The sequence below is a fragment of the Paramisgurnus dabryanus genome, chromosome 15 (genome assembly GCF_030506205.2).
Source record: "Paramisgurnus dabryanus chromosome 15, PD_genome_1.1, whole genome shotgun sequence".
Taxonomy (NCBI): domain Eukaryota; kingdom Metazoa; phylum Chordata; class Actinopteri; order Cypriniformes; family Cobitidae; genus Paramisgurnus; species Paramisgurnus dabryanus.
In genome coordinates, this window is record NC_133351.1 from 13754041 (window position 1) to 13780727 (window position 26687).

At 38.6% G+C, this 26687-nt stretch overlaps 3 protein-coding genes across 16 annotated transcripts in view; 1 reads left to right on the plus strand and 2 right to left on the minus strand.

Annotated features, from left to right (window-relative positions):
* Positions 1-1419: 1419 nt before the first annotated feature.
* ddx3xa (DEAD-box helicase 3 X-linked a) lies at positions 1420-16023 on the minus strand. Of its 9 annotated transcripts, XM_065251850.2 has the most exons (23): positions 15669-16023; positions 14327-14369; positions 14090-14137; positions 13748-13807; positions 13314-13415; positions 13160-13231; positions 11685-11768; positions 10978-11154; positions 10268-10403; positions 8694-8804; positions 8496-8595; positions 8270-8405; positions 8040-8137; positions 7829-7930; positions 7579-7739; positions 7273-7417; positions 7041-7185; positions 5612-5647; positions 5355-5536; positions 5160-5277; positions 4916-5072; positions 4168-4292; positions 1420-4065 (listed from the first exon to the last, which is right to left on the minus strand). In XM_065251850.2, exons 1-23 carry the CDS (start codon positions 15711-15713, stop codon positions 3971-3973), a joined length of 2478 nt encoding a protein of 825 aa, XP_065107922.1. In that variant the 5' UTR covers positions 15714-16023; the 3' UTR covers positions 1420-3970. The 9 variants fall into 9 exon arrangements, with proteins under 9 accessions (XP_065107922.1, XP_065107929.1, XP_065107924.1 ...); XM_065251857.2 differs by lacking the exon at positions 5612-5647 and having other exon boundaries at positions 15669-16022; XM_065251852.2 differs by lacking the exons at positions 11685-11768; positions 13160-13231; positions 13314-13415 and having other exon boundaries at positions 13748-13804; positions 15669-16021.
* A 738-nt stretch (positions 16024-16761) lies between these two features.
* On the plus strand, positions 16762-18770 carry rpl8 (ribosomal protein L8). The gene is made up of 6 exons (XM_065251849.2): positions 16762-16874; positions 17498-17641; positions 17735-17876; positions 17959-18177; positions 18362-18477; positions 18580-18770. The coding sequence occupies exons 2-6, from the start codon at positions 17504-17506 to the stop codon at positions 18736-18738; spliced, it is 774 nt and encodes a 257-aa protein (XP_065107921.1). The 5' UTR covers positions 16762-16874; positions 17498-17503; the 3' UTR covers positions 18739-18770.
* Positions 18771-21210: 2440 nt separating this feature from the next.
* Positions 21211-26687, minus strand: part of usp9 (ubiquitin specific peptidase 9) — a 39362-nt gene continuing 33885 nt past the window's right edge. For 4 of the 6 annotated variants that reach the window (XM_065251844.2, XM_065251842.2, XM_065251847.2 and 1 more), the window contains 5 exons: positions 25919-26075; positions 25617-25829; positions 24992-25099; positions 22840-22935; positions 21211-22734 (listed from right to left, as the gene is read on the minus strand). In XM_065251844.2, the coding sequence (XP_065107916.1) occupies positions 22597-22734; positions 22840-22935; positions 24992-25099; positions 25617-25829; positions 25919-26075 (712 nt within the window). In that variant the 3' untranslated portion in view covers positions 21211-22596. The remainder of the gene's footprint in view (positions 22735-22839; positions 22936-24991; positions 25100-25616; positions 25830-25918; positions 26076-26687) is intronic. The other 2 variants (XM_065251845.2, XM_065251848.2) reach the window with 1 other exon arrangement.

Consider the following 26687-nt stretch of genomic DNA (forward strand, 5'->3'; position numbering starts at 1 on the left):
ATTATTTATACAGCAATGGTTTTCCATGGTTGAAATAATAATGCAAAATTAATCAAATTAAGACACACGACTGAGAGGAAGTATGTCTATGAACAGAGCGCAGTAGTCCTAAGCCGTTTCTCAATTTCAAGGAAGGATCCTCGGAAGCCAGAATTTCGAGGATGCTCCATCGAAATTTCAGCCAGTCCTTCGTTCGAGAAATATCCCATGTACAGGAAAGGATGCATATGTGTATCCTTTGCGCTCGTCAGGCGCTGAAATCACCTACAATCCCATGCGCGCAGCACCAAAAGCACACCTTTCATTGACGTGCACTTGCTAGCCTCTGAAGGAAGTGACTTGTAAGGACTAGTCCTGCCAAGGAAGTATCCTTGATATTGAGAAACAGCCCTAGTAGCAGTAAAGGAGGCAATCAACATGGCCGCCACGCCAACAGCTAATTTTTGCAATGAGCTATAAAATGGGAATTTTAACATGCTATAATAAATTAGCTGTGGGGTATTTTAAAACTTCACATAAGCTCTTTGGGGACACCAAAGATTTATTTTACATCTTAAAACATCTTATTATACGACGCCTTTAAAATTTAAATTCATACATCTGAAAGCTGAATAAAGCTTTGTTTTGGTGTGTGATTGGTTAGGATATGACAATATTTTGCCGAGATCCAACCATTTGACAAAACTTGAATCCGAGGCTGCAAAAAATAAATTTTTTTGTGAAAATCACCTTTAGAGTTGTCCAAATAAAGTATTATTTGGCAACACACAAAAAAATTATTTATCATTGGTAATATTTACAGTAAAAAAGTCATCATGGTACATTCCTTTACTTAAAGGGATAGTTCACCTTAAAAAGAAAATTGTGTCATTATTTACTCATCCTCATGTTGTTCTAAACCTGTATGAATTTCTTTTTTCTGATGAACACAAAAGAAGATATTTTGAGCACAGCTAAGGGTACCCATTAAATTCCATCATTTGTTTTTTCCTACTATGGAAGTCAGTGGTCACTTACTGCTGTGTGTTTACCATCATTTCTCAAAATATCTTCTTTTGTGTTTATCAGAAAAAAGAAATTCATACGGGTTTAGAAAAACATGACGATGAGAAAATGACATTTTAAGGTGAACCATCCCATTTATTCTCCTAAGGATTTTTTGCATTAAAAATTGATAATTTTGTAAGGCTACAGCTACAAACATACCCGTGCTACTTGTAACTTTCAATAATAAGCTACATCTATTAAAAAAAACATTAAATAAGACAAGAGACACCGGCTAGATAGAGAACAATTTTCCATTTAGTAAACAAACTGGCGCCAAATAAACGTCAAACACTCCACCAAGTTCATGTCACGCAAAGAACAGCTGGTCCAATATTTGACCAAATGTTTGGCTACATAAGAACACATGCTTGATTTGTAAGGAATTTGCATCATAAACTTTTATTTTGGTAAAATCATACAATAAACGCACAGCCGAGTCCTCTCATGCAGTGCATAGCCTATATGCTACGACAAAGCAAAATCTAAATCTAGTAAGCTCTGGTGTCCTCTCAGGAAGCCAATCACCTCTTTCCATTCAAATGGAGGGCATGGGGGTGTGATATCAGTGTTTTAATACATAGTAAGACTTATTGCTAGCGTGGACACTTGCGGCTCCTCCTGAGAAGACCAAAACCCAGAGCTGCCATATATGTAAATACAATGAAGATTAACCACATGTTTAAGATCGCCATGTGCCAGACAATGACAGAAACAAACATAAACAGAACAAATGCCAATCAGAAATACAGAAGAAATAAACAAACACACACATATTTGGAGAATCTGGACACTGTGCACTGATATTTAGGCAATTGTTACGTTTTTCCTTTTTTATTTTTTTTAAATGACTTTTAATTCCAAACCTTGGCATGTTTTTATTTATATCCACAAATTTCCAATTTCGAAAGCCAATTGGTAATTCCACATCCGCGTGCGGCCGTCGAGACTTCGACAGCTGCAGATACCGAGCAAGTCCAACATGTCTGAAACATTAAAAAAGCTCACACTACCCCGAAATATAGAAACTTCACGCATACAGGTGACATTCAACATTCAAGTGCCAGTGTTTAAGTATTGTCTTTTGGTCAAGTTACTTGAAACTTTCAAAGAATCACTTTGAGGCTTATAAAAATAAATATTTCTCAAAAAATGCTTAATAAGTTACACAAAACTAGCAGCAAAAGTAGAATCTAGAAATCTGTGTGCAAATAGCTAAATTCCCTACTGCTGATCGCCCTGGTCCCAAATAAATCCTGGATAATATATATATATATTGAGAACCCTTCCCCTTTTTTGTAAACAAGCTGCGTTTCTCCTGTCTCCTCAAATACACGATATTTGGAAGCTTGAGGACGTGCGCTCAAGACATTCGTATAAAACTCTAAATGTGCAATAAAAGAAGAACTTTGTAAAACGTGATGGGCACAACGTACTCGAGCCTAGACCTAACTCGAGTAGCACCATTCAACTTGAAGTTCTCAATACTGTCAGTGCATCGGTTTGAATTCATTAACTAAAACGTAAACATAAAAATAAGTCAAGGCACAACTCACTTGAGAAGAAACTCTATTGCACTTTTGCGTTAAATGCCATATTTCTCCTCCGATCGAAGGCTTCTTTCCGTTTATGAAAAGAAGCATAAATCTGGCTCATCGGCCATTGGTATAGTTCACATCTAACCAGATGAACGCTGACAGCGTTTGTGTTCGAGAGTTTGGACCCTGTCTAACTGGACTCGCCTAACCCGACAAACTCCCGGATTTGCCGATGCCTCGAAAACAACTCTCGGCTGCTGCTGCCGCCGCCGCCTATGAAAAAGGGAGCCGTGCCCGCCACGCAGCTTGAAAAGAGAGGACGTTTGTATTAAAATAAAGCCTGCAACAGTTCGTTCGTCTTCTCTCCTTGACCAAAAAACAAAACACTAGCATGCGTATTTGACCAAAGCAGCCATGTTTCCAAGGCACAACCGCTTTGGTTCCGTGTGGTCCGTTTGTAGCCATTTAAACTTCATTTTCAGGATGGCAGGCATTTTTTGTTTGCTGACATTTATAAAGAAACATTTTACAAAAAAAACTTTCACGTGGCCTTTTAAAAAACCACATCTGATTCTCCGAAATGTTTCGAGAACAAAAACTATTTGAACAAAAAATGCTGCCCACTTCTACAGTGGCTAGCATCTGGTTCTTACTAGCTGCCATAACACTGCGTCAAGTCAATTAAAACAAGTGGAGTAAGAAGTTCCAGCATTGTGAATTTTTTTTAAAACACCAAGTGTTTCCAATAGTTTGTCATGAATATCATAACCGGAATGGCCTTTATCAAGACAACCATATCCCTAAATAGGTGCCTCTCGAGGATAGAGTGAGCAAAACTAAAATAAGTCAGACTTATTTATCATCCCTTGTGACACAGTCGCTTCACAGAGCGGTTCACGTTGAACGCAAAGCATCCGTGTCTTAGTTTTGTGGCTTGTATTGTTGGCTTTGATATCGGTTTGAAATTCAAAATGGATCGCGACTCGTTCCGAGTCCCGTTATCCCAGTATTTGCCAAGGTTTGATAAAGTACAAGCTTTCAAACGCATTTACAGGAAAAAAAATTCAGCTCTTGGCCAAGTTCACTCAATAAAATTAACGAAACTAAATACCTGTCTATATTGAAAAAGGCACAGTACATTCACATACAAATGATCCTCGTTTTTTCCAAACAAAGAAAAACTTTGTAATATATTCTATATCAAATACACAAGTGGGCATTCGTGTTACTCTGCGCCAGATTTAACTGCGCTTACACTTTTTTAGCTCACTTTAGACTGCGGGCAGAGAATCACAGCGTGTAATGTACCGAGTTCATAAAGCTACACAGGGAGTAGAGTCTGGCTATGATAACATGTGGTTTGGCATGGTGACCCTCTTCGAACACATTTAGTTGCCCCACCAGTCAACCTGGGCGTAGCTTCCTCCGTAGTTTCCATAGTTGCCTCCGTAGCTGTCACCGCCAAAACTGCCAAAGCCACCTACTAAAAAAAAAAAGACACCAAGGTTAGGATCACATTAGAAACAAAAAGCATACTTGTGTCTTTAAAAGAATATGACACGAACTGTCAAAAAGTGAAACTAACCTTTATTGCCTCCGAAACCTCGGCTGGCTACGTGGCCACCAGGGTTGCGAGCGCCACGGTTGCCGAATGCGCTACCACCCCCGGGTATCTGGCGATAATCTCTGGCTCCAAAGCCACCAGAGAACCTGCAGAAGGACACCAGAGAGCAACATATTTAAAGAGGCGGTTTCCCAGACAGGTTTTAGATTAATCCAGGAATAGGCCTTAAAGGCGGGGTGCATGATCTCTGAAAGCCAAAGCTTACATTTGAAAACACGCCCCATCACATAGAATCTGGACCTTCTTTTGATAGACCCACCAGACACATACGCAACCCAGGCAAGGATGTCGGTTAGAAGACGTGCCTCTTAATGCTGATTGGCTACAAGTGTGTTTTGGTGCTCAGCCTGACTTCCTTTTCCAAAGCTTTTTTTTTTCAAAAATCATGCACCCTGCCTTTAAGTTATATTAGAACTTACTATCAAACCTTACAAAAAAAAAAAACAACACTGGTGTAAGAAAAAACAAATGGCACTAATACAGGTTAAGATGTTTTAGCTGCGTAACCTTTAACTCTGGAGAACCCACGGGGGCAAATTTGGCCAATGTTAATTTCTGCGATCCAAAATCTTCTTGGGTTCTCCAGGGTTAAAAACCTTGCACTGAATATGCATTTTAGTCTGGGACTAGGATAATCCCAGTCCTGGAAACCACCCCAAAATCTTTCAATCCAACATGGGGGGGGGTCTTCCGTGTATTGATTTTGTACCTCTTTGGGCGTCCGCGGCTGCTGGTGCTCTTGTGCTGGTGCTCATAAGCCAGGTTTTCAAGCCAGGAAGGAACTTCTTGTTTGGCCTCCACCAGGATGTCGAGCAAATCTTTTGTGATGTTACTGTTCTTATCATTGAAGAACGAGGTGGCCAAACCTGACAATAGATCGATCATTTTAACACAGACAAATCTCACCAAATAAAACCATAAGGTATTTATCCGAAAGCTACGGTAAAACTCACCGAGGTTTCCCACGCGTCCTGTACGACCGATACGGTGAACATATTCCTCAATGTCGCTAGGCAAGTCGAAGTTGATCACGTGCTTAACATTGGATATGTCCAGACCTCGTGCAGCCACCTGTAAAAACATCTCGATCAGTAAAAATCATAGAGAAACATCACAGGCTTCCAAAAGAACAGAGGCTTTACACTTACAGCAGTGGCAACCATGATAGGACAGCGTCCAGAACGAAACTGGTTTAGTGCTTCCTCGCGATCGCGCTGAGAGCGGTCACCATGGATACTGGTGCATGCATAACCCTCGCGGTAGAGAAAATCCTCAAGAGCATCTGCTCCCTTTTTGGTTTCCACAAACACCAGCGTGAGAGAGTCCTTGCCTGCACAGACCCAGAAAAGGTTTTAATAACTTAGCAGCCGAAAAACTGACAGTTTAGTTGATTATCAGCATTTACCGTGGACCTCAGGTTCTTTTCCTATTTCAGGTTCTGCTATTAGTGTAAAGAGGATGAGACGGAAAAACACAATACCATTAAAACACCCATCAACATGACTGCAGTCTCCACCTATTAAGTTTTTAAATGGCAGTCTTTGTTACAGAGATACTTCTGTTACCTTCTTTAATATTTGCTTAGATAATGTTGGCATGGTAACTGACTGACTAGACTTATTATTTCAATGCATTAGTCTCTCGGTACTATGTTGCTATGGATACAGATGAGAGCATCACCAAGGAGGCAGACCTTGGGCTCCCTATGCTTATTACCAGAAGAGAAACGTCTTAACTTATGACCAAATTTGAGTTACGTCAATGTAGAATAAAGCAATAGAAGATTTTGTGCGTGTTAAATTTAGAAAACCATATAGGCAAACTCAGATGTTTGTTGTCACATAATCAAGATTAAACATGATTAGTAATACCTCCGTATTTTCATTTCATTACCCAAATCTTATTTGGAGCAACTTGCATAGACTAACAGTGAAATATGTAACCCTGGACCAAAAAAAAATCATAAGGGTCTATTTTGTGTTTGCTTGGGTTGTTAGGATAGGACAATATTGCACCCTTAAATTCCAGATATCTAAATAATCAAAATATTAAGAAAATTTGCCTTTAAAATTGTCCAAATGAAGTCCTCAGAAACACATATTACTAATGATAAATACATTTTTAATATACATTTATGATAAAAAGTCTTCATGGAACATGATCTTTACTTAACATCCTAATATTTTTTGGCCTTGAAAAGGAAAACAGCACCATTTGTCAATATTTTACCATGTTCTTACCTCAACTTAGACAAATTAATAAATACCCATTTTTTTTCAATGCGTGCACTTAATCTTTGTACAGCTCGTCGTGATTGTGCTAGCATTTAGCCTAGCCCCATTCATTCCTTAGGAACCAAACAGGGATGAATTTAGAAGCCACCAAACACTTCCATGTTTTCCCTATTTAAAGACTGTTACATGAGTAGTTACACGCACAAGTATGGTGGCACAAAATAAAACTTGTTTGGAGCCATAGGAATGAATGGGGCTAGGCTAAATGCTAACACATTCACGAAGCGCTGTACAAAGATTTAAAAAAAAAAAAAGAGCACGCATTGAAAAGAGATAGGCATGTATTAATTCATCTAAGTTGAGGTAAGAACATAGTAAAATATAGAAAAACAGTGGTTTCTTTTAAAAAGCTATTTTGACCCATACAATGTATTTTTGGCTACTGCTAAAAATACACCCATGCAACCTATGACCTATAGTTTTGTGGTCCAGGGTCAAATAAAACCCACACTCATTTACCATACTGATGTTACATTAAAAGCACACAAAGCTTGTCCGATGTCATTATTTCCACAAGCCATCACATCTCCGTGTTCTTACCTGTAGCATTGAGCAGGTCAAGGAGGAATGAGCGCTTGTCATTCTCCTCCACCCAAACGACCTTCTGGGTGATGTTCTCTGAGGTGGAACCCACACGGCCCACAGCCAGGAAAATGTACTCCTCCAAAAAGTCACGAGCTAAAATCTAAAAAATAAAAAGGGAAATTAAGAATGAAAGACGACTTCCTTTATCCATGTTATGCTGGTTTATGTTGCACAAACACACGCATACCTGGATCTCTTTGGGGAAAGTGGCACTGAACATCATGGTCTGGCGAGCTCCTTTAGGAGGCATTGTGTCCTGCTCCACAATACGTCTGATCTGGGGTTCAAAACCCATATCAAGCATTCTGTCTGCCTCATCCAGAACAAGGTATCTAAATAAAATGCAGACATTAGTTAATTTTCCAAAATCAACATTAACACTTTTTTATTGTTAACTAAAGTTTCATTACCCCGATGCGTTTAACCAAATCGGCTTGTTTTTTGCATTTGTGAGATTGTCACCCATCTGTTAAATGTATTATACTACACTTACTTGCAGTGATCCAGGCAGATCTTGCCTCTCTCCATCATGTCTACCAGACGGCCGGGTGTGGCCACCAGAAGGTGACAGCCTCTTTCCAATTCACGAATCTGCTGGCCTATATCAGCACCTCCATAAACCACACACGGGCGCACTCTTGAGCGGTAGGCGAACTGCAGAAGACACGAAATTGGATTTGAAAACTTTTACACGTGAACTTAACTATATTAGTTTATCTTTGGTCATGGCAAGTCTGACGTACCTTTCTAGCCTCATCATAGATCTGAAGAGCAAGCTCTCTTGTTGGAGCCAAGACCAGAGAAATGGGATACTGTTTACGGCGGGCGTACTTCCCGTTCTCCGGCTTAAGGAAGCAAAGAAAAACTTGTTATTTCACAAAAGCGCTTCCCATTAAGACACTTCAAAACTTTTCAATAGAGATGTTAAAGTGAGCTATATTGTAAGTGCAGAACCTGGACACTGGCTTTGGAGGCCTGCAGCGCTTCTCCGGGTCCATCAGTGTAGATCTGACTCAGCACAGGAAGTAGGAAGGCTGCAGTCTTTCCCGAGCCTGATTCACAAAAATTAAGCATACTTATGAAAAGCTTTCAAAAATCATTTTCAGCATCAGAAAGCCAGACTTTGCGGTTTATTGTGCCCAAGTACAGTTTAAATAGGCAGGAAGGTGTTCTGCATGACTGACCCGTCTGCGCACAGGCCATCAGGTCCCTCTTGCTCTTAATGATGGGGATTGCATATTTCTGAACAGGGGTAGGGTGCGTGTAGCTGGTCAAGGCGATGTTGCCCATAATGATATCCCCCATATCCACATCATGAAACTGTAAAAACAAAAACACAGTAAACCAACTGCCAATTTCTTTGGCTGTCTTCCAAGTCTGTAAAAGCGGACCATCAAGCATGAGTCTTACACTCTCAATATGCCCAGGACAGTTTGATCCAGTGGCCTCCACAGGAATGTCATCGTACTTCTCAAAGTTAATCCCCGTGTTGCTCCCAGAGAACAGCTCCCTGATGTGCAAAGGACGAGAGATAGAGAGAACAATGGCTTTATCGCCATGACAGATGGACAGAACACACAGTGAGATTAACAGAGGCGGCCCACTCACTGTTCCATGCGATCATTGGGGGGCAGAGGCTTGGACCAGTCCTCCTCATCTCTGGACTCTTCAACCCAACGACTGTTCCCTCCTGATCCTCCAAAGCCTCCACGTTCATACCTGCCAAAGACACTTGCACATTAAAGCCAATAATCATGAAAACACTGCAATGCTCCATGATGAACTACTTGGGAAAACGCATATCTGTTGCACAAATGTGATCCTGGTCATAAGGGTCAAATTTTTAAAATTGAGATTGATACATCATCTGAAAGCTGAATAAGCTTGCTATTGATCCATGTATAAGGATAGGACAATATTTGGCGGAGATACAACTATTTTAAAAACTGGAAACTGTGGGTGTAAAAAACACAAAATAAAGAAAATCAACTTTAACCATTCTTTAAGACCATTCTCGTCAATTAAGAGAAAACGCTTCCCTGCCAATGACGAGTATTTCCGGCTTTCCGCAATACGGTTGTTATAGGCACTTCGGCAACTTATAAAACCCAGAAGTATCGCTCTAGGGCAAACAGCTATATGTCCGTTAATGTTCTGAGGATCGCTCTGAATCTGATTTCTAACAAAAGTCCTTCACAAAAATAGAACTCTTTCAGCTTTTTGCTCAAAATCATGTGTTTTTGAAGAAACCTACCCATATTTAAAGGTATTGCGGAGGATTTTCTATTTCCGGGTGGATCATCAAGACTATTGGTCCACCTAGGTGTCAATCAGGAGTCTTGCGCAATTGCATTTTTTAAAAAAGTGGAGAAGGCGGTTCTTTTCTTAAATTCGAGAAAATCCTCCGCTACACCTTTAAGAGGTGATAAAAGAGAACTATGCATGTTCTTTCATTTGACATATGGTATGTTTATATAATTAAAGAAAAACATTTTCTGGAAGTCATATTAAAATTTATGAAAAATTCTGGCGCTGCTGGCAACTTTTTTAAAACACACTGGCGGCAAAGTTAAAGTTGTCCAAATGAAGTCCTCAGGAACACATTAATGATAAATATACTTGCAGTAGGAAATTTACAAGAGGAAATTTATTTAATATCCTAATGATTTTAACAAAGTCGTCAATAATTTTGATCTATTTTTAGCTAATGCTACAAATATACTAGGGATGCACTGATGCCGATACTGGTATCGGCCTCGATACCACATTTTCTAAAGTACTCGTTAAAAGTCTCCCGATACCTGGAATCGATACCACGGTCTGAGAAATGTCTATGTTTGAGCGGCGTGTAAGGGGTTAATGCCTTGTGTTGTCCAAAGAGGCAGAGTTTACAACAAACTGGAAAACTAGTCCTTTGTTTTTTTGTTAAATTATATGACTAAAGCTGTTACCTGTAAATTTAAACCATGTTTTTTTATTAAGTACTCTGTATCTGTATCGGCAAGTACTGAAATGCAAGTACTCGTATTCCAAAATAGTGGTATCGGTGCATCCCTAAAATATACCCATGTGACTTATGACATGGGGTGATTCTTGCTATTGCAAAGCGAAGCTAATGGATCCAAATACGGTCCTATAGCTTTTATACATTGCACATTGGAAGCACTGCAGTCGTTGCTCACCTTCCTCTTGATCCTGATCCTCGGTCATTGTAGAAAGCCGGCTTTCCTCTGTCCGAACGTCCACCAAAGCTACTGTAGGCATCTCTGTTCACCATAGAATTCCAGCCTCCATCTTTGTTCTCATAACCACCATAACCTAGTTTCATATTAAATGAATTAATTGCAATAAACGCACCTTGCAATCAGTGATGCGCGGGTCAATGTATAAACAACCCGCACCCGACCGTCATTTTCAACTAACCTGCCCGCAACTCGGACCGCAAAAAATGTAAAATAAATAGCATACCCGACCTGCATTTTTTTTAAAGTAGTAATTGTTTCAAATAGTTAACGGCATCTTTATTTCAAACGACCCGACCGATCGCGACCCGAATATCATTGAAAATATTTTTAGATGACTAATAACCGTCGGTGACCGCAGGCACCCGCTCATTTCAAATCAAGCCGCGCATTACTGCTTGCAAGTTGTGCAGTTATAAAGTCAAAGAAAAAAAAACAAAGAAAATTAACCCATTTACAAACGTTGCGCTTTTGCCTCAACCATCATACGGTCAATCATGACGCGGTCTCACATTGTCATGTAACTCCTGCTTCTCCGTGCTTTTGAGATAGTTTGGTGTGTGATGTCGCTTGCCCACCACCAATAAATGGAAAATCTGCTAAATATTCCCAGCTTCATTAAACATTTCTGTACGTAAAATTGCCCTCACCTGCATTATGCATGGGTTGGGTGAAAGAACCACCATTCCTGGTGCCCCGGAAGCTTCCACGCCCACCCCTGTCATTGCGAGGTGGTCCACGCCCAAAGTTTGCCGCTCCATTTATATGTCCATCATGGTACCCGTTGACGAAACCATTGCTACGACCGCCATCCCACCCTGGAGAATCTTTCATAAAAAACAGGAAAGTAGATAAGATCAGACATTTAAGCGGAAGCTCGATTTTCTAACATAGCTCAAAGCCAAGAGCATACAATCCACAGGTTTCAGTGGTGAAGGTTTGGTGAGTGACAGAGGTGAAAAAGCCAGCAAGCAATTTCTTTCTTACTGCAGCACAGAGAACGACTCAAGTCGTCCGAGTTAACCAGACAAACAGGTTTGTGTTACTGCTCAGAAACGGCAGATAAATACAGAGATCGACATCATCTCTGGGAACAACATAAAAGAAAAATAAACCAGTTTTGTCCGTCCTGGTGACTCACTCACACAGCTATTTCTTTCTAAGAAAAATCCAGTTTTGAACAAAGAGCACACACTCCGAAAGCTCGTCACGTGACTTTTCACAGTGCAACGTCCTTCCCAACAAAATGGGGTTGTGCACACACAAATGCCTGAGAGCCTACGCAGACCAATCGCCACATAAAAAAAAAAACACCAATTCAGTCCAAGCCATGCCTATGTCAAAAGCTTGAATTTACCACAGCGATCAGCCCAGCTGATAACACTGGCTGAATCTTCATTTCCATCGGTGGCTACACTGCTTTCAGTACACGCAGGGGAGACTGCAAATGACACACAGAAGTAAGCTGGGGTTGATAAAGCAACCTAATGCATGTCCACTCTACATTACTTCAGTCTACACAAACAGGGCAAACACGCAAATAACACACACACACCTCAGATGTGGTTAAACCCAAACATAAACTTTCCAAGTGTACTAAATCAACCTTCCAGAAAGCGCTCGCTGCTGACCTACTTGCTAATCTGGAATTCTTACTTCCAAACATTTCATGAGAAATTACTAAAAAGATCTTTGGGCAGGCAACAAATGCAACTTAAAGCAACGTCAACGTCTTAAACAGGATGTTTATTTAGTCTGTTTAATATAGTCTGTCATTTATATTGCAAACAAAGAAAGATTTGGTCATGGCAAACCAACAATGACAACATTAAACCATGTCAAAGCTCAGTTTGCATAATTGGAATTGATTGTGTAAACAAGTAGTTTTAATGTTAGTAATGTTAACACCGTTGTCTTTATAAATACTAAGGTGATGCATGCAAAGGCATGCTTTTAAAGGGACACTCCACTTTTTTTGAAAATATGCTCATTTTACAGCTCCCCCAGAGTTAAACATCAGATTTTTACCGTTTTGGAATCCATTCAGCTGATCTCTAGGTCTGGCGGTACAACTTTTAGCATAGCTTAGCATAATCCATTGAATCTGATTAGACCATTAGCATTGCACTAAAAAAATAACGAAAGAGTTTTTATATTTGTCCTATTTTTCCGTGTACAAAGATCGACAGAAAATTAAAAGTTGTGATTCTCAAGGCCGATATTGCTAGGAACTATACTCTCATTCTGGCCTTATAATCAAGGTCTTTGCTGCTGTAACATGGTTGTAGCAGGCGTAGTGATATTACACACTGCCCGAAAATAGTCCCCTTGCTATTGAAAGTAATCAAAGGGACTATTTTTGGGCAGTGCGTAATATCACTCGCCTGCTGCAGCCATGTTACAGCAGCAAAGTCCTTGACTATTACGCCAGAATGAGAGAATAGTTCCTAGCCATATCGGCACAAAGAAAAAAAAACATCGGTCTTAGTACACGATGTAACTACAGAAGAGTCACGTTTTAAATAGGAAAAATATCGAAACTCTTTGGTTAGTATCTTAGCATGATGCTAACGGTGCTAAGCTATGCTAAAAGTGGTACCGCCAGACCGGAGATCGGCTGAATGGAAACGATAAAAAACAAATTTCTAACTCTAGGGGAGCTGGAAAATGAGCATATTTTCACAAAAAGTGGAGTGCCCCTTTAACATGTCATTAGAACAACATCTAAAAACTTCAGGCCCCTAGAAAGGGTCTAGTGATAATGCAGTGACATCACTAAGGGTAAAGGCAGTACAGAGAGGTGATGCAAAATTCTCATGCATAGAGATATACCACATCTGTCTGGCCAGCCACCAGTGTAGGTGTGATAAAAAGAAAGCTCCTGGGACGCATATCTCTGGGTACCTAAGCAGAGCACAGGGAACTTAAAAACATCACAAAAGAAAGGACCTCAGGAGCAATGCATGTTTTCTTTTGAAATGGTTACCGATCTTAAAGTCATTCCATCCAGTCGGATAGTTTTGCCTGTGTCTGTGGTTTCCCTCAGGGTGCCAACTCTGAGGATACTGTTTGGGAGAAACTTGACGATCTATTCAAAAAGCAATCAAAGGAGTGTGTGCACTATTGCATAGGAGTCTTTGACTATTTATTTGAATTCATAGTCGATTAGTTGAAGATAGGAGAAAGCAAGCAATCACAGCTGCTGTATTATCATGGAGTGAAGTCTTACAATGCAATCAAAGCTTTGCAATCGACTCCTCCGGTTTGCTAAAGTTTGGGATTCACTCATCACTTAAGCCTGACATTTAAAAGTCAGTTTTAGAGACCGACCTCAAAAAGTATTGGCTCTGAAGGCATGGAATTAAGCTTTCATGCATCTTGGAAGCAAAGCACCTTCAGCAGGACCCGAGCAAAACTTACAGCTCTGTACTGCTGCCACTGAATAACCGCTCTGTCTACCAGAGGAATAAGCATTTCCTGCTGTGAAAAAAACAAGAATGAAGTCAAAGCGAAGTATGAAACAGCTCAAAATAAAGCATTGCTTCTTAAAGTGATGAAATGGAGAGTGGCTTTTGTCAATTTGAACACCAAAATAATCTGGTTCCAAAAAAAGTCTCACATTTTGCCTTGGACTCTGATCAATGTATGATACAATGTCTCAGATCTCTGAGCGTTGGCCATACAACAAATACAAAAGAGTCTAATCAAGGGATGTATAGATCTAAATATAGCCCATTAATAAAGTAAACTAGTGTTACATACCACTGTTTGATGCCTCTTTGTTTCTCAAATGAGGAGGAATGTAACGCCCTGGAAAAAAATGTTTTTAAAAAAAAAAGTACATTTCATTTAACCATTTTGGTTACATCTAAATGTGGACTTTTGTGGAATGTGGAAATTATAAAAAAAACAAATACACAATCACAAAACAGACTGTAATTTTACAACATGCATGCTGAATATCCAAGTATACAAGAAGCAATGATTAAATACACTTACGGCCTGAGCCTGCACCATCGGGGTTTAAGTCTAAAACAGCAAGCTGAAAAACAAAGAGCACAATTGGTCAAAAAAACAGGAACATTTAATACAGGGTGAATTCAGGTAGACCCAGAGACTTTCTGAGGTCAAAACCTGTCCCAATCTAACAGAATTCACCTTCGTTCTTAACCTAAACAACACCAAGCAACGAGAAAATCTCTTAAGTCCCGTTTTAATTAATATTTCAGGGTTAATTAATCTATACTAAACTGACCACATCTGTGACATGCTGCTGTCTGAAAAGCCATATATTCATGTGTAATGCCGTTAAATTAACAGTCTGTTGGAAAAGATACTGCGCCAGTCGGAGTATATCCAACTTCACGCGAGAAAGAATCGTTGACGTCATATACCGACCGGTCTGCGCAGCGTCGCATAAAGTCATAACGTCCGTCTGTACTGTTTACATGGGATTTACATATAGAAACATAAAGGAATTGTTTCAGTGACACACGTTTATCCGCCCGGATCATTAGATTGGTTTCAAAATGGCGATTTAGACAACTTAAAAAAGATGTCCCTAAACGAATCGTCAAACGTGAAATATTTCGGTTTCTAAATCATCCTCAATGAATTGCTATTTAAAAGCATTTTGACCGCAGGTGTGTTTGTCAAGGACAAGACTTGCATTCAGTGGTGTTTATTAGATGATGTCGATAAAGTTTAAATTTTATTAAACACCAAAAATGAATTTACATTTTATAACAATCCATAATATAAAACATAAAAGTTGTATATAATCACAACATGTAACGTTAACAATTTCACATGGCCCTTTAAATCACAAAGAGAATAATTTGATATTTGTTAAGCTATTAAGATTAATATACAATTAAAAGCCTTGTAGGGTTAAACGGCAAAACAGGCCTCATCCACGGTAAGCCTCTCTTTTCTTCAAACAAAATTTGGTATATTACAAAATATGACGACTTAGTAGTGTCTTTAACACAAACTGATAGACTCCTCAATTTAAAAAGCTTATTTTTATATTAAAATAAAATTACATTTCAATTAAATTAAGAGAAAACTAATTCGCCGGCTGTGTATAAAACAAAACTTTAAAGCCTTAAATGTTTAGCCGACATCTCGTTAAATTTTCATTTTTAATGAACGGAAATATACAACACGAGGAACTACGATTGTCTAGTGAGGGGCCTTGTTTGAGAACAGATATGAGCATTACGATGTAAGGAATACTAAAGGACAGCTCACTAGGTTTCGAGACGTAAGCCGCATGTCAAAGCCAACAGATCAAACCGATTAAAGACCTCTCATTTTTAAACACATATTTACAACCTACCTGCTGATCTAGACCGTGTGAACCGTCGACGACAACATGACTCATAACTAAAGAGAATAAGTGAGGATTCCTCCTGTATTTCAGAGAAGATTTTTCTTTGTTGACTAAAGGATTTCAGCCAAGTCTCCTTTTGTAACGACGTCACTTGTTCTTTTTCAATCTGTCCGTTTCCGATGGGCTTTTATGCCAAGACCGACGTGGAAAATAAAATAAGAAATGTACGTGTTCAATATATATTCCTTCGGATCTTAAATTGGCTAACAAAATTCCGAAATGTTAAGTTTCTTTCACAGTATCTATGCCTCCTTCCCGCTGTGCTAATGGCAGCCCAGTGTGTGCGGTATCTGCTCGCTTCAGGCTAAATGCCATTGGATCAGCGAACGGAGGAAAGACGTCACTGACACAACATATCGCGAGAGTGAGCTGTCACGTGGCACGCTGTGTTCCTGGTGATCTGTTATATGGTTATATAAATTAAGAGTTTATTGTGCTAGTTTTCCCCTTCCTTATATTGCTATTTTCCTATTTTGTATTGATAGCTAAAAATGTTTTGTCACATACAGTTAAGTACACATTATATACAAATGTAACAAAATATAAAACACAATACATGCATTGTTTATATACAATACATTTTTGTTGCACTAAGTTATTAAGGGGTGGTTTCAACATCTTGCCCTGACATGTCTATCAGTGACATTGTTTTGTCTTCAAATGCACACCATGTAATGTTTTTTCTAAATGTCCTAATATAACTAAGGCCTAGTCCTGGCTTTACCTAAACCCTGTCTGGGAAACCACCCCAAGACATATGTTTAAAGGGCGACGTTTCATCTGTTGGAATTAAAACTGAACGTTTGTAAATTTGTTTATTTGGTAATATATATTTGAAAAAATAACGAGTGTCTTGCAATAAACAGGTGCTTGATCCGATGCTGCCTCTTCATGGTTTCTTTCAAAGATGAATATTTATAAAACATGCTTATTTTTAGTTTAAGGTATATTAATATTATTCAGAAATACAGATACAAGAACGTTGGCAATGCTTTAAAATCATGAATCTTTTTATTGTAATGAAATGTTTCCATCAGCCTCTAGGGGGCAGGCCAGACTGAAGAGACATCCGGGTACTTGAATGCCCTCATTTCTCCGGAAGAAAATCTTCATCCCTCCCTTACGCTTCCTCTTTCCGTCAGCGGAGTTTAGGTATGAGAAACAATTTTCTGTCTCTCTGATCCATCCATTTAAAATCACCGTTTTAAGTTCACCATCCACCTATAACTAAAGTCTTATAATGTTCACACAATATTTAAGCATATATATGTGGTCATCAGAGGTCGCTCACTATTTAATTTCAACGCGTTATTTAGCTTTGAAGTAAATATGTGTTAGCGGTCACGATAGTGGCCTGATGGTACGCGGACGCCGGTACTGGATGTTTCAAGCGATTCCGTGCGTTAAAAATTATTAAGTTGTAACTTAAGCACTCAATGGCCAAGTGTTACTCTTATTGTTGTAAATCGTATATTTCGTTAGGGCAGTATCTCAACTAGCCACTCGTGATGTTTACAGACAGATGGCACGTTTATTTGTTGGTCATTAAAATTGCCACATTGTCACTGTTGTCGTAATGGCCACTAATTTGTGATTTTCTCGCGAGATATGGATATTTTGTAGTTGTAAGACTGTCATGCATTTATTTTGTTCACTTGTGGGCCTGTTTTGTGAATTTACATAATCATATATCACAGCAACAATACAATTGATTTAAAGCGATTTATGTGGTGTTGGCATGTTTTATACGTGATTAACGTTACTTATTTATACAGGTCACAATGGGACGTGTGATTAGGGGACAGAGAAAAGGTGCGGGCTCAGTCTTCAGAGCCCACGTCAAGCACAGGAAAGGTGCTGCTAAACTCCGTCACATTGACTTTGCTGAACGCCATGGTTACATCAAGGGAATCGTGAAGGTAAAATTGTGAACCGGCTGAATGTTTCAAACATTTGCTATTTGACTGCCATCATTCAATGACTCAAGGAAACCAATATGCTTTCTCTCATAGGATATTATTCACGATCCAGGCCGTGGGGCTCCTCTGGCTAAAGTCGCTTTCCGTGACCCATACAGGTTTAAGAAGAGGACAGAATTGTTCATTGCAGCTGAGGGGATCCACACCGGCCAGTTCATCTACTGCGGCAAGAAAGGTGAATATAAATATAAGCCATCAGCAGAGATGAATGTGTTGCATACGTGTTGATTAAAAGCTTATGGTTTGAATTGTTACAGCCCAGCTTAACATTGGAAATGTGCTCCCTGTTGGCACCATGCCTGAGGGTACCATTGTCTGCTGTCTGGAGGAGAAGCCTGGAGACAGAGGCAAGCTTGCTCGTGCATCTGGAAACTATGCCACAGTCATCTCCCACAACCCTGAGACCAAAAAGTCCAGAGTCAAACTTCCATCTGGAGCCAAAAAGGTTGTTTCTTCTGCAAACAGAGCTGTTGTTGGTAAGGAACTATAAATATTTTGGTATTTCATCTTTGGGATGTTTTGTTGTGGGGATGTTTATCATTGAATCCTTTATGTGCAGCCTTTGTATGAAGTTATGGGGTCTGTAAGATTCATAGGATTGTGTTCTATACTAATATTTTAGGAATGTTTGAAAGGCTAAATTCTCTGTAATACCTAAAGGTGTTGTTGCTGGTGGTGGTCGTATTGACAAACCCATCCTGAAGGCAGGACGTGCATACCACAAGTATAAGGCCAAGAGGAACTGCTGGCCTCGTGTCCGTGGTGTGGCTATGAACGTAAGCAAAGCTTTTTATCGTGATATGAGGGATTATGTCTGGATTATGAGGTGCGCTTTTATGATGGTTTTTAAATCTGACCTAATGTGCTATCTTTTTCAGCCTGTTGAGCATCCCTTCGGTGGTGGTAACCATCAACATATTGGTAAACCCTCAACAATCAGGAGGGACGCACCCGCTGGACGCAAGGTCGGTCTTATTGCTGCCCGTCGTACTGGCAGACTGCGCGGAACAAAGACCGTCCAGGACAAAGAAAACTAATCTGTATCTTCATAATAAAATGTGTCCCAACAGTTTTTTGTTGTTTTCGTTTTTATCATCAGTTACTACATCTCATTACCTCTCACATTATCCGTAAAGTACATAACATTATTAAACTAAATGGCCATTGATTGATTATAGATGCATATAATACATCATATTAGTTTGTGTAATGTTTTAACACATTTAACAGTAGGATTGCTTTAAATGCAATGGGTTTTGTTTGTTGGCAGTCTGTTAAACTGGATCTCTTGACTCATAGTAAAAAGATTTTAAAAATACAGTTTGTGTAGGTAATCGAGTGTGATTACATAAGAGGAAAAGCAAAAATCTTTTTAGTGCTTTCTAAATAGAGTGCAACATCAAGTAAGCCAAGATTAAACTTGTTAGATACTTAAATGCAACCTCCTAATAGCAGCATTAGTTACTGGTTGTCCAAGGACCAATCCTGTCCTAAGGTTTATTTATTAGTTTTGGGTTAGTCCTGATAGAAGAATTTTACTTAATTTGCATATAGCATCTGTAAGTTATCAGTGTTAGGTGACAATAATCCAATTGTGCAGATTTATACATCAAGAAGCAAATTTAAGGGTGCTCTTTAATTTGGTATATCCGTATACGTATATATAAGTATATCCGAAAGACAATGCACATGTGGTTGTGTACAAACATGCTTTAAATCATGTGACCCGGACCACAAAACAGTCACAAGGGTCAATTATATATATATATATATATATATATATATATATATATAGATTTATCAGAGGTGGACACTACTTAAGTATTTAGGGTTACATTTTCCAAGCATCTGAGTGTTTGTCTTGGGGAAAAAATGTATTTCACTTTACTAAAAAATGTTCACTACATTCTAAAGCATAGAATTATACGGTGTATTCCTTTTATATTGCATATTAAAATTGATTTAATACCTAATTACATAAAAATTGTGTACTTTTACTTTTCTTGAGTTAAAGTACAAAATAACTTCTTAAGTAAAAAAATACTATGTTTAATGTACTTAAATATTAAATATAAACCAAAAACTTGAAATTATGAAATATAGTGGAGTAAAAATTATGATTATATGCTTTGAAATGTATGTTTTCTAAAGAAAAACACTGATAAAATACAAATACTTGAAAATTTACTGTAGTATTTTTACTTTCTACGTAAGTGTCCACCTCTGATATTTATGACGTCTGAACTGAATAAATCATCTTTACATTGATGTATGGTTTGTTAAAACATGACATTATTTGATTGAGATACAATTATTTGAAAATCTGAATTCGGAGTGTTAAAAAAAAATCTAAATATTGAGAAATTTGTCTTTAAAGTTGTCCAAATGAAGACCTTAGCAACACATTTTACTAATTATAAATACATTTTTAATATATTTACGGTAGGAAATTTATAAAATATCTTCATGGAACATTATCTTTCCTTAATATCCTAATGATAGTTTCCTATTGTATTGTTTACGATTGCTACAAATATACCTGTGTATGCTACCTATAACTGGTTTTGTGGTTCAGGGTCACATACGTGACTAAAATGAATCTTAAGGATGTTTGTTATAGCAACAATATGGTCTATAGCCCAGATTTTGGCTAAGGTCCATCTTCTAAGGATTATTGTATTTTAAATTAGTTGTCTTCCTTTTAAGAAATGGAACGAAATTATTTCAGGAAACAATAGGAAAACTAATTTGGAATTTGAAAGCTTGTGCACTAGTTGCTTACATGATGATATAGGGACAGTTTCCCAGACAGGGTTTAGATTAATCCAGGACTAGGCACGAGTTACTTTCGGACAGTTAAGTAGTTTTTACAGGCATGCAGTAAAGAAAACATTACTGATGTGCATTTTAAGACAAAATAATTGCAGTGATGTATGTTACGATATGTCTGAGCTTACTCAATTTATAAACATTTTGCACTAACATGCATTTTAGTCTGGGACTTAGATAAGCCCGGTCCAAGAAATCACCTAATAAACTTCAGAGCTGACCCATCTAGTGAAAATGTACAAATTTCAGAAATGTGTTGTCCCAAAATGTGTACAGGAATAGATATAAAACTGTTAAGCGAACGTCATAACTGGCCTATCAATACACATGCATGCGCTTATGTTTGTGGTTATATTTCTAAGCTTTATGCAGCAGTGATAAATCTGTGAACATTTAGTAAAGACAATGTAAAAAGATGTGAATGTATGTAAACCTTGTCTTGCAGCTCTTCACAACAACACATCAAGACATTTTCCTGATTTCTTTGTCTTTATTCTTGAAGGGCGCAATGCTTTCCTCTAATATTTCTGTGCACAAAACCTCACAAAGTGAAAGTCAACATTGTGACTGTGGCTTCAGAATTCAACGTCACATCATGGCCAAAACAAAAGTCGGCAAAAAACAGGGCGAAGAACTCTGTACAGTCGATAATCTTTAAAAATAACACAAGGACAAAAATGTTCCTCTTAAATCAAATTCTATTTTTCTTTTAGTGAAATACAACAAAATAAATTCTATAAAATAAAACAGCAAAATATTTAAATATATGATGGGCAGAATATTTTCATTTGCAGGAGCATTTGGTATTTTCCAACAAAATCCAAGAAAAAAAGCATTCAAGTTACCAATTAAATACATACAGTATCTACTGATGTTTACTCCTTTGAGACTTTGCTAACTGAAGTTTCAACATGACTAACCAGCAGTTATATTATGGTACAACCCTGCTTTACGTTTATTTTCTCCTTAAATGAAGAGTTCCCCGTCTGAGCCTCTATTCGAGTACACAAATGCGAAGAGAGGGATCTTGCTGACTTACGAAATTACCAGGAGATCATTTGTCTACCACAAGGTTCAACCAAGGAGAGACAAATAAGCAAACCGAGTTCCAGGAATCCTGGCACAGCAAATTCTTGCATAAATCTTTCTAAAATTCCTATAATCAAAAACTAAGTGGGGTCGTCCCACCAAAAAGCGACAGCCAAATATTTATCAGAGGAAACGGGTGCAATCGAAAAGCCGCTCATTTCTTACATCGCTTCGAAAACATCAACTCTAGAAGAGCACATGAAGGGGGGGTCAACGAAAGAGCTCTCCCGAATAGCTGTGGTAGAAAGAAATCACAGAGTTACCCTTGGGCTATGCTAGTTTGATGTGAAGCCATGCTAAGATGTTACAGCGTGTCAGCTGAAGCCTTCAAATTACTGAATTATTACCAGAAGAAAAAAGGCAATAGGAATTTCCAGAACTAATTTGCATCACCCCATTCACATCAATGAAACATAATATAGATCAACCAACCAACCAACCGTCCCATTGTTTACACTCTATGGCCATCTCTTGCTCACCAGGTGCCATAGCCTGTTAAGCTTTGACGTGAATATAATGTATGATCAAAAGCAGAATGACCCAAACGGCCCAAACCCTACTACGGAGCATGGGATAAAACTTTTTTTTTGTCTTTCACCATTGTATTTGCATCATATTTTTTTGTGTTGTTTTTGCCATTTTCGTGAATCTTGCAGTCTCCAACGGCCTCGAGTGCCGTTGTTTTTTGAACAGTCAAAACATTAACATAGTATGTACACCTTTGTCATGAGACAAGTGCGTCAGGCCCGTTTTTATTACAAACAATATGCACAGTCCACCGCAAGTTACACTTTTGACAGTTAATACTGCAGAGCAGACAGTGAGGAGGCTCCACTCCAGGGTTAGAAATTGAGGGAAGCTGAATGTTCTGGGTTACACAGGCTCTGGAGTGGAGCAGCATGGTGGGGCCTGGCCTTGCTCTGGATTCGAGTATCTCGCTGGAGAACTCAGATGGAGGACAGTGGGAGAACATATTGTTAGTCTTTAGTCTGGCTAGGTGGCGCATCCTCAGGTGGCTCCCAGTTGTCTTGTGCTCGTGGGCCTGGACGCTGAGGGTTGTTGACGTGTTGTGCTGCAGGGCCAGTGTATGGCTGCGTATGTGGGAGGTTGTTCTGCTGAAATACACAAGATCACAAATTACAACGCAATCGGAAACCAACGTATACTAAAAATATATTGTTGGATAAAAGCATATTCCTTATGAAATGAGGCTCAGGTACCTGTTGATATTTTGTGCCTGGAGAATGAGGGTACAGAGCCGTGTCCTCCGGTGGAGAAGGCTCCTGCTCATCGAGCACCTCCTGCTCATCAGGCTCCTAAAACAACCAAAATTACATCAATTAAGCACTAAAAATACTGTTTAAATATCAAAATGATTTCTATAATACACTTGGAGCGGACTTAGTAAGAGCTCTACTAAAATGTTTAGCGCTCATTTATCCAATTTAGATGATCAACAAGTTAAGTTACTTTATTGTGTTTAAAGGGATAGTCCACCCAGAAATGAAAATAATGTCATCGATGATTCACCGTCATGTCGTTCCAAACTTATAAGACCTCTGTTCATCTTCAGAACACAGTTTAAGATGTTTTATATTTAGTCTGAGAGCTTGTTGACCCTTCATTGAAAATCTATGCACGGTATACTGTCCACGTCCAGAAAGGTAATAAAAACATCATCAAAGTAGTCAATGTGACATCAATGGGTCAGTTGGAATGTGTTGAAGCATCAAAGATGCATTTTGGTCCAAAAATAAAAAAATTACGACTATATTCAGCATTGTCTTCTCTTCCTAGTCTGTTGTGAAGAGCATGCACAAGACTTAAGTCACGTGACTGCAGTGACGCAGCTGATGTGTTATCTGGTGCGCCCCAGCTGTTTTTTTGTGTGCCCTGGCTTCGTTTACAGTCTGAGGGAGACGCACGCTGTAAGTTTGGAAAACAAAACCTTCGCAAACATGTCTATGTATAACACATTATCCGCGTCACTGAAGTCACGTGACATTAGCCTCGCACATGCGCTTCACAACAGATGTGGAAAAAAAACAATGCTGAATAAAGTCGTAATTTTTGTTATATTTGACCAAAATGTATTTTCGATGCTTTATTAACACATTCTAACTGACCCACTGATGTCACATGGACTACATTGATGATGTTTTTATTACCTTTCTGGACATGGACAGTATACCGTACATAGATTTTCAATGAAGGGTCTGCAAGTTCTCGGACTAAATGTAGACCGTTTCATCAGATGCACATGCGGTGACGTCGGACGCGTCTGGTCTGAACTTTACTTCCGGTTTCTGTTTGTTTAATGGTCGGTGTAGTTGCTAAAAGCTGAACTCTTAAACAAATATCTTGAAGAAAAACAAATGTTTTGGTTTCCTATGTAATATACGTGTTGTTTATTTTGCTTGTTATATAAATAAACTACTTTAAACAGAATTGTTGTTATTTCGTCTTAGCGAAGTTTACCGGAAGTTACGTATTTTCCACGAAAGCAGTTTGTTCATGTTGAAACGGTCTATAAAAAATCCTAAACTGTGTTCCGAAGATGAACGGAGATCTTACGGGTTTGGAACGACATGAGGGCGAGTCATTAAATGACATTTTCATTTTTGGGTGAACTATCCCTTTAAGGTTGGTACTATTGTACATATTGTGACAGACAAGGGGCACAGTGAAATAGACAACACAACTCCATGTCCTCCTGGTATTAACATCTGTTTAAGGGAAGTTGATTGTAAAATGCTAAATATGGAGACAAATGAGGTCCCAAAAAAGGATGAGACAAATCAGATGAAGCACGCGTGTTGCTTATTTAAAGCTGCATGACTGAAATATGGAAGTATATCGGAAAGTATCATCTTAGTTTTTATGCATAGTTTTGACCCTTCCGTTGTAAGATGTACGCATGCCTGTTTATGATCGATCAACAGAGACAGATGTTAATACAAGGGCCATGAATGTCTACTGTTAAGAATAAAAATTTTAAGCGCACATGACAGACAAAATTAGTTAAAATAGTGATGTGACAGCAATACTAAGCGTGTTCTCCCTCAATATGCAAATAAATCTGCAGACTGTACCTCATATTAATCTCAAATTTCAACAATAACACCAAACACAAAGATTACTGCAACTCACTTATACTACACTATAGCCAAGGCTTAGAGTTTTCGATCACTCGCTTATTACATTGAGGCTTACAGTCGATTAGAAAGAAACATTGAAATGAAGACGTTAAACAACAGCTGATTTAAAGAAGTTCATGAGGGAGGTGGAAGATGAATCTGGCTACAACACGCCCTGTAAACACCAAGAAGTTACGCAGATGACACCAGTGTGGCTGGGCCATACGAGTCTTACGGTGTGCTGTGGCTGGCCTGTCACTTCCCCTGGCAAAAGCTGCTGTGCAGAGGACGGATTCCGGCCTGCGTCCTCTTCAGAAACCACTTCGTGCTTCGTTAAGTGACACTAGTTTGAAATGGCAATTATTAATGCATACTGGTTCAACAATTTATGCATGTGGATCATCTATAGCTTCATACATTTAAAACATTTGTGGTACATTGCAGCTGACTCTCAATGCAACTCAATTAGAAAAAGCAAGGGCTTATTTGGTTCACTATAAAATGGCATGAAATCAAAGATAAAAATACTAGTACAAATATTAGAAATTTAAAACCTGAAAATAATATAAAAAAAGTTGAAAACTCAAAGCCTTATCTATAGTTAAACATGTCTACAGCCAGGAGTCCCTTTAAATTCTTGTATTTAAAATAAAAATTTGATTGTTTCTCCACCATTACATAGTCTATTTGAAGCTTTTCTCTACAAAAGCCTACATTATAAAAGCAACCATGGATTTATAAAAGCAAAGGCATGACTGACTAGTAGGAAGCACACAGGCATGATACTACACTTTTTAAACATACTTGCACTAATGTTGCAGAATGTATTAAGAGGGGAATGATCATAAGTCAACACTTACCTCCTCCGGGCACAGCTCACAGGCCTTGGCTAAAGTCATGCGGGCACTATGAGAACGTTCCAGAAAATATCCATTGGATGTTTCGTTGCTCTGGACAGGAGGGGACCAGTTGTTATACGTGTACTGGGTGTTGCCAGTGTAAGGTCTCCGTTCTAGCTCGTCCCCGAGCCACTCCACTGCCCATGTCCACTTCCTCTTTAGATCACCATTACTCTGGATATTGGGAAAATCAAATGTTACAACTTGAAAAAGCGAATAATCCCAACAGTCTAATGCCATTATTTTAAAAAGAAGTTGCTAACCTGGAGAATCTGATAGGCCACTGAGCAGTTACTGAACAGAGCCACCATGCATTTGATACACTGATAGGCTCTCTTTTGGTAGTGGTTTTTGGAGCGTTGAATGGTGTCAAAAAGACCATCACGGTCATCTGGAATTCCCTTTAGCACATTGTGGATCCTAAAAATATTCACAAGGAAAAATGTAAAGAAAAACAGTGCGTTCATAATGGTTTAAATTAATCTACAAAGAAGTCAAGACGATTAAAGGTGCCAAAGAATGCATTGAAATAATATATGTTAAATTGTTCTTTGATGTTTACATATAAGGTATGTAACTATAAAGTGCAAAAATGTTCCAGAAATGTTTTTAAATGTCCATTTGCAACCTTATCATTTGTCCTTTGAACAAAATGTTCTATTTTTGCCCCATTTGGAAGGGTAATGAATAATAATAATATTAAGCTCTGCTCTATTTGATCTGCTCTGAGGCTCATGCCAGTAGCTCACATTAGTAAACATACCTTGTGGGGCGGTTTCCCGGACAGGGATTAGACTAGTACTAGAGACTAAAATAAATGAAAGCTGTACAAATTGAAAACATCTTGCACTGATATATCTTTTGCCTCAAAATGCACACAGTTAATGTTTTTAGTAAGGCATGTTTTGTTAAAACTAGTTATAGAAGAAACCCCCCCTATATGTTTGAGCCTGTATCAGACAAAAAAAATACAGATTTTGAGGAACAACTTATTGTTTAAAGATATTTAATGGACGTTTCAAAGTGGTAAGT

Excerpts from the sequence above, each read along its gene's own strand:
- ddx3xa (XM_065251850.2), bottom strand. The coding sequence starts at position 15,713 with ATGAGTCATGTTGTCGTCGACGGTTCACACGGTCTAGATCAGCAG. Across the intron at positions 14,138-14,326 it reads CGATGGTGCAGGCTCAGGCC|GGCGTTACATTCCTCCTCAT; the intron begins GTAAGTGTATTT and ends ATTTTTTTCCAG. Across the intron at positions 7,740-7,828 it reads TCTATGATGAGGCTAGAAAG|TTCGCCTACCGCTCAAGAGT; the intron begins GTACGTCAGACT and ends TGTCTTCTGCAG.
- rpl8 (XM_065251849.2), top strand. The coding sequence starts at position 17,504 with ATGGGACGTGTGATTAGGGGACAGAGAAAAGGTGCGGGCTCAGTCTTC. Across the intron at positions 17,642-17,734 it reads ACATCAAGGGAATCGTGAAG|GATATTATTCACGATCCAGG; the intron begins GTAAAATTGTGA and ends TTTCTCTCATAG. Across the intron at positions 18,178-18,361 it reads TGCAAACAGAGCTGTTGTTG|GTGTTGTTGCTGGTGGTGGT; the intron begins GTAAGGAACTAT and ends TAATACCTAAAG.